This window comes from Geospiza fortis, unplaced genomic scaffold (genome assembly GCF_000277835.1).
Source record: "Geospiza fortis unplaced genomic scaffold, GeoFor_1.0 scaffold68, whole genome shotgun sequence".
NCBI lineage: Eukaryota > Metazoa > Chordata > Aves > Passeriformes > Thraupidae > Geospiza > Geospiza fortis.
The window spans coordinates 550,754-558,230 of NW_005054489.1; the positions used below are offsets into that span (position 1 = coordinate 550,754).

General features: G+C 50.7%; 1 protein-coding gene across 1 annotated transcript in view; it reads left to right on the top strand.

Annotated features, from left to right (window-relative positions):
* Positions 1–2: 2 nt before the first annotated feature.
* LOC102039893 (protein CEPU-1-like) overlaps positions 3–7,477 on the top strand; it is a gene marked incomplete at its 5' end in the record, with an annotated part of 51,347 nt that continues 43,872 nt past the window's right edge. The window contains one exon of the mRNA XM_031063231.1: positions 3–153. Coding sequence (XP_030919091.1) covers positions 3–153 — 151 coding nt within the window. The remainder of the gene's footprint in view (positions 154–7,477) is intronic.

Sequence of the window (7,477 nt, forward strand, 5' to 3'; positions counted from 1 at the left end):
GCTTGGACCCTCGGGTGGTGCTCCTGGCCAACACCAAAACCCAGTACAGCATCCAGATCCAGGATGTGGACGTGTACGATGAGGGCCCCTACACCTGCTCCGTGCAGACAGACAATCACCCCAAGACATCGCGTGTCCATCTCATCGTGCAAGGTAAGAAAAGAGGGTTTGTAGAGGGCTTGGGGCTTTGCTTTCTGTTCCTTTTGCCTTGGTGTCTTCTCATCCTGTTGCTGCTATGTTGAGCATTTGATACCACTTGTTGCAGAAGTAGAGGCTGATCCACAAGCTTGGATCATCCCAAGCTGGTAATGACTTCCACTGAATCAGAGAACTTGCTGAGTTGGAAGAGACCCACAAGGATCCACAGGGATCATGGAGTTCAGCTCCTGGCCCTGCACAGCACTATCCCTGAGAGTCACACCATGTCCCTGAGAGTATTCTCCAAATGTTTCTTGAACTCTGTCGGGCTTGGTTTTATCCATCTTTGCTGACATAATCCCAGGGCTCTGATACAGGCAGCTCTGCCTCCCAACACAGTCACTGGCAAACCCGCAGTGCTGTTTGTTGTTGTTGTTGGTTTTTGATGTTTTTTTGTTTTCCAAGCTGGAGGCAGTGCTTGAAGTAAAACTTGTGTTGGGGAAAAAGAGAGAGCTGACAGATTTGTGTGCTTTGTGGGAGTGTGTGTATGCCTAGCAACAATATGTGTTTGTGTGTTGAAATTCCATACTTTTGGAGGAGGAAGAGGAGGAGAAAGACCAGCACAGGGTGCTGGAGCACTTTTGGTGGCTCAGTGGATGCCTACACGTGCTCTTCAGCAAGTGTGTGAGCACACACGACTTCTTGAGAGGGGACAGACAGGTGTGGCCATGGGGGATGGGCAAGCAGATGGACATTATGGAAGATTGATCCTGTGCCCATGTGGCAGGGCGAGAGCTGGACAAGGGGGAGCCTTGTGGAGGGACACACAGAGCCTGATGAGCTCTTAGCCTGGGGGAAGATTAATGGAAAATTCCTAATCCCTTGCTAGTAACCGTTTTTTTTCATGCTGCGTCTTCTGTGATTTGGCCGGGAGCCCTCTTAACATGACACACCAGCTTGAGTATTGGAATCTCGTCTCGGGCTAATTTTCGAATGCTGATGGGTGTATTGATTTGGAAACAAGCTGGGTTAAAAAGGCATTGGTCTTGTACACAGAGTCGGGTTGAGCTAATCCACCGTCGATATTCCAGGCCTGAGCACTATTGACAGCCTAATGAATAGAAGTGGGGAAAAAACCCAGACTCAGGGCCTTTATTTTTCTTCTTCCCTCCCTTTTCATTTTCCTTTTCCTCTTCAAGCAATCAAGCTGACTAACCAGAGCCGGACTTTCTCCATCTCCATTAAGCGCAGAGGGGAAGAGGATGCATTGCCAGCCCTGGTTCTGGCTGTTTATCTTGCAATCTCTTATTACCTGCCTGAATTTCTTAAGCCAAAGTCGATCACCAGCAAGTTCTGAAGTCGCTATCAGATGCTGGGGTGCTGCAGGACAATTTCTATCTGTTCTCTTCTGATTCCTGTTTCCTGACCTAAATTTCCTGTATCACCAGACATCCAGGCCCATCCCTCCCGTGTCTTGCTGTATCATTAGGAAGAGATATTTGGGTACTGCAGGAAAAGGTCAGAGCTTAACTCCTTGCAGCAGTTAAGTATGGGATGATTCAGTGATGGGCTCAGTCCTGTAATGTGCTGAAGATCCTCAGAAATTCCAGCTCTGGAGAGCGAGACCCCTGATTTGAAAAGCTGTTCTTTGGCTCACCCAGCCCTTTCTCAGAGCAGGACATGAAAGTGAATTATCATGTCCAATTAAAGGGAAACCTGCCTTAATGACCTCGATGAAAATTGGGTTGTGGTGCCAGGATTAACTCTCCTGCCTTGGAAAATGGGCCCTATAAATATGTATTCTGGAATAATCCTGTCCAAAACAACACTAAGCTTGTGGAAAGCGGTGCTTATTCCCCTTCCTAGGAATGCAGGGTTGCTCAGCACTGGATTTCAGGGATGTGCCAAGTTCAGCACACAACCCTGGGACATTTTGCCCCTTTCTGCAGCTTGATAAGAAAGGAGAGGTGATTCGAGGAGGTGGGAAAGGGGGTGTCTCATTGTTAACAGGTTTAGCCAGGAAGAGGAAGGTGTGCAGGTTGCTCTAAGCAGGTCCTGAGTTCCTGAGTTTCCCCTTGCTGCACCAGGAAAGGGCCTGGGGCCAGGAGCACTCCAGCCTCTCAGGATGCAATTAAATCGTGCCCCGGGGCAGGCTGTGCTCTCCAAAGGGACTGACTGCCGGGGGGGGCAAGGAGCTCTGCCCCTTCCAGCCAGGATGGCTCAGCCTGCTGCTCCCTCAGGATGGGTGCGTATCAGCCAGGCTCAGACACTCTGAGCCCATGCCTGCATCCCCCCTCCTCCCCAGGTTCAGGGGATATCTCTGGGAAACAGCCATGGATGGAGGGCATCTGTGGTTTGGCCAAGGGCTGCTGGAGGGAAGCAGAGCTGTGGGAGGGGATAGAGAAAAACAGGAGAGGGGTAGGGGTGGGAGAAGGATATTCCATCAGGGTACAAGGAGGGTCAGGAATGATGAGGCAGAAACACCCGGAACTGAGGATGCCCACACTGCAGCGAGGGGTGAGCTGCACATTCATTTCTAGGTTGGCTCTATTGGATGGCCAAGATCCCAAAATAGGTGGGAAAAGGCACCTCAAGAGCTAATTTATCCCGTCCCCCTGCAACCAGGCAGAGACCTCGCTGCCAAGCACATGTGAAAGCTATTCTTGAAAATCTTTAACAAAGCAGGTTCTTCAGTCTCCCCAGACAATCTATTCTACTGCTTTGCTACCTTTTTAATTAGAAAATGTATAGCTAATATCTAACTTAAACCTTCTTTGTTGCAAATGAAGTGGAGTTTTTCTCAGCCTATTCCCAGTGGATGTGGGGAACAATTGATCAGTGTCCTCCGTAATAACCTTTTGCTGTTGGCAAGGTTGTTATCCTGGTGCCCCTTAGCTGCCTTCTTTCTGAAACCATCCAAGCTCTGTTTTTCCCACTTTTCCTCATTGGCCAGGCTTTCAGAAACACTTGTCAGTCTTGAAATCCTGGTACAAAAGGGAAAAGGTGATTGCTGTTGATCCAGGAATAGCAGGTCGGTGCCTCTGTGCTAATGTGGGACAAATGAGCTCAGGAATGAGACAGCAGACCCTTGGCACTGAATGCACCAAAGTTCAGACCTGCTATTTTGGGGACTGCTCTAAATGGGGTCAAGCTGGTGGTGCCAAGCTGATGTCAGCCAGCAGCAGAGCTGCCAAAGGCACAAGGAGGTTATTAGTACCTGGATCTCTCCTGGGCAAATGCACCCAGATTACAGACGGAGCTAAAAGGAGCAGCTCAGGAAGCATCCCTGTCATCTGCAGGTCGGGAAGGCGCTCCCACTCCTTCAGTACTCATTCCTTAGGAGGAGTTGCCATAAGACCAGACAAAGTGTCGGGACTCAGCACATCCCTCTGGGTGTCCAGAGCTGCCAGGACCCCTGCCAGGGGGCTCAGAGACCCTGGCACACAGCCCAGAGCACCTGTGGGTTTGATTGTGACCCATGGAGCAAATTACCAGCTTTGTATGGAGACCTGAAAGCTGCAGAAGTTTAAATAGTGTAATAATAAAATTATCACAGGGTAAAAATGTAGATTTTGGGATTTTTAGAATAGGGGTTTTGGGAACGCCAGGGACTTGGGCGTGTCCAGCCTTTCTTATTCTTCTTCTCTACCTCCATCTTCTGCTGTGATGTTGGCACTTTGGGATTGGTTTAGAGTAGAAGCTCACTGTCTAACATAGGTGATAGGTATTGGGAAGTAATTGTAAATATGTTATATGGAGTTTGTAGTATAAAGACATAACACCGCCCCAAGGGCGGTCAAAGTGCTGCTGTCTGTCCTGCTGAGCTCACCTCGGCTGGACAGGAGGAAAATTTTATAGATAAGATATAATAAACAACTCTGAGACCGAAAACTGAAGAGCTCCAACTCATTCTTCGAACACACGGGCTGAAACAGAGACTTTTTACAAATCTCAGGGCTGCAATAATCGGCAAACTCCCAAGAACAAAGCAGCAAAAAGCAGCACTGCCTGTGTTTGCAGGAGTCTGCCTTGGACCTTGGGGACAGTGAGATGTTTTTGGGAGTAAATCCCAAAGAAACGAAATCCAAGGAAGCCCCACTTGCAATAGGCAAGCTGTGAACTTGGAGTAGGGCAGAAACCCAGAGTGAGAAACAGGATTTAGGTCCCACTGACCTCAGAGGAGCGAGGCTTTTCCTTCCTGTCCTCTCCTTTATCCCACTCTGGTTTCCTCAGCAAGTCCTACTTCTTGCAGCAGCATCTCAGGCACAGCCTCCTCTTTCTCCCTGCAGGACATTTCAGCTATTTAAGCCGTTCTCTGGGTTCCTGGGTTTAAAGGAGAGAGGCGAGGTAGGAGGAGAAGGAGCTATCTGGAAAGCTGTTATTTGTATTGATAATAAGCCGTCTCCAATGCGTGCCTGCAAAACACTCCCACTGCCTTGTAAGATGCATTAAGGGAAGTTGGCCTTATCTCAGTGCGGGAAATGGACTTGGGGAAGGAGGCACGGAGCCTGCCAGAGTTTAATCTCACTTAGGCACACGAATTTGCATGATAGAAAATGGTGGAATTTTAGTGCTTAAAAAGAAAGAAAGAAGAAGAAGAAAAAAAAAGGCAAAAGCAGGCAACTGGGGGGATATTAGCACTTTCCCTGCTTCTTTATCACTTTCCCTGGCCCTATCTGGCTTTTGCTGTTGTCACTGGAGAAACTAATCACCCCTCCCCTTTTGTTTGGTGTAAATGAGTTTTCCCCACTCCTTCCGGAGCGCAGGTTAATCTTCAAATCCCTGCCTTTGTCTGGGAGTTAATTACCTGCTCGGCAGAGTCGGGGGGCTGTGGACACAGGTGGCAGGGGGTGGCAGGGGGCAGAGGTGGCAGTGCTGGTGGCACCTGTCCCCGTGCAGGGAGCAGCACTGCCGAGGTCTGTGCCGGCGAGATAAAGCCTCCAGTGGGGCTGCAGCGCCCGAGCCGGCTTTGTTTCAACCATCAAACTCTGCCCAATTAATCTTCCTTTGATGCCACAAGCCCCTTTCACTCGTGGGACATCAAGGAGAACTTTTTGTTGCTGTTTTGCTGCCTGGGTGCCTGGGAAATGCCTTTGGTGGGAGGAAGGCTCAGCCCCTGTAGTCATCATCACCTTACCTGTGGGGTTGAGCCTGTGCCACCAATGCCTGCATTGCACATCCCTGGTTTGGGAGCAAGGAGAGGAAAGGGATTTGCCCACCAGTGGCAGAGGATGTGCAGACATTGGGCTGGAGTTTCACACTGGGCAAGATGCTCCCCCTGCTCCTGGCACGGATTTACTGGTGTGTCCGCACATTTCCCCCCGCGGGAGCAGCTACTCCTTCTAGAAGCAAAAGCAGGTTTAGATAATAACTCCTAAAAGGCATGGGGGAGCTGGGAGAGCCTCCCCAAAGCAGTGGAGGGGAGGAAACCAGCGGCAGGAAATGGAAATCCTCCCTCGCTTTGCCTGTGCTCTCGGCTCCTTTGACTGATGTGCTCCTTCCCCGGCTCGCTTTTGTTGCTAATCACCGTCCCTCTGTCAAAGCATCCTTGCCTTTTGTGTCAGGGCTGTTGTGGAGGACTGAAGGTCTCCCACACGCTCTCACGCACTGGCCTAGTTTCTGGCTCTTTATCCTCGTTTTGCTCTGCCCTCGGGGAGCATCTCTGCAGGTCCCACATCCATTACTGCCCCTGGATCTCTCCATCTCCCTCACACCCTGGGATCCCAGCCCTTGCTTCTCTGGGGTGTGCTTGTCCATGTTCCCCTGTGGAGTGGCCTCGTACCAGGCCAGGCTCCCTCCAGCCTCCCCAAAGTCACTTGACCTCTTTGCAAATCAGTTTAACATCTGTGAGGCAGAGATAATAATTGTCACCTACTTCACAGGGGGGTTGATGAGGATTAATTCATTAATGTCGACAGAGGTCTTTGAAGATGGAGCGCGCTATCTGAGAGCTAAACGTTATTATTAATTAGCAATTATATCGTGGGGTGGGAGCAGGGAGGGAACAGAGACTCCAGAGTCTGTACTGTGGAAGAGTTTGCTCTGGGCTCACATTCTGCCCTTGCTGCAGCTTCAGGCTGCCCCAGTTTCATGTCCCGGCTGCTGCTGGAGGGAGCCAGGCACGCTCAGTCCCATTGGGGGTGTGTCCCACCATGCTGCTCCTTCCTGGAGCTTGTGGATGAGCCTGCTGGTGTAAAGAGAGGGAGGGATGAAGAGGTGAACAGTGCTTGGGTGAGTTCACATTGTTAGAAGGAGGGCAACTTGGTACTAGGGAGTTTGGGATGAAGGGAAGTCATAGAATCCCAGAGTGGTTTGGATAGGAAGGGACTTTAAAGACCCCCAAGTCCCATCCGCTGCCATGGCAGGGACACCTTCCACTATCCCAGGCTGCTCCAAGCCCTATCCAGCCTGGTCTTGGACACTTCCAGGGGTGGGGCAGCCACAGCTTCTCCAGGCAACCTTGGCCAGGACTCCACCATCCGCATTTTAAAAAACATCTTCCTTATATCTACTCTACATCAAACTTTTTCAATTTCAAGCCCTTCCTCTCCAGGCTTGCCTGGCACCCCAGCAATGAAGTGGGGCCAGGCACTGCCAGAGTCATGGGAGGATGTATCCTGTTCCCAAGGAGAAATAATTGGCAGGAGACTGGAGCAGAGGAGAAGGAAGATCCAGTGATTCACAGGACGCACAGACCAGTTTAATTTCCTTCCTGTTTTTCTTTCTCGCATACACCCAGGCTGTGGCTAATTCCTGTTTGTGTCCCCAGTGAAGTGCTAATGCTGTCGTCCTGTTTGTCACTGGGATCCCTCAAGCATCACTGACAGAGTTCTTTGTGGTCCCCTCCAGATGTCCCATGCCTCAGTGCTGGGGGCATTCCCACCTCTGACATCCCCATGGCTCCGCTGTTTCCATCCTCCCTGGCTCAGCTGTGTGCACTGCTGTGGCAGCGAGGAGAGCTCGGTGGAACTCTCTCTGCTACTCCCTCAGAGCTGCGGAGGTCACCCTCACATCACCCCTCTTCTAGAAAACAAGAGTCTGCTCCTCTTTGAGCCTTTCTGAGCACGCGAGCTCCCAGCAGCCCCGTTCACCCAACCTCTCCAAAGGCTTTCAGGAATGGCTCTCCGCCTCACCCGGAGCCATTCAAGAGTGACTCTGCTAATCCCTTCTGCAGAGCGGGTGAATCCGGGAGGCCAGCAGCGCCGGCAGCACTCCAGGCAGGGAGGACTGCTGTTGGGGAAGATGAAGCAGGAAAGCCTTATCAATATGATTGTCTGGCAAAAGATTTGGAGAATATGGAAACTATAAGCGAGATTGAAATGAAAGCAAGCTTTGAGAT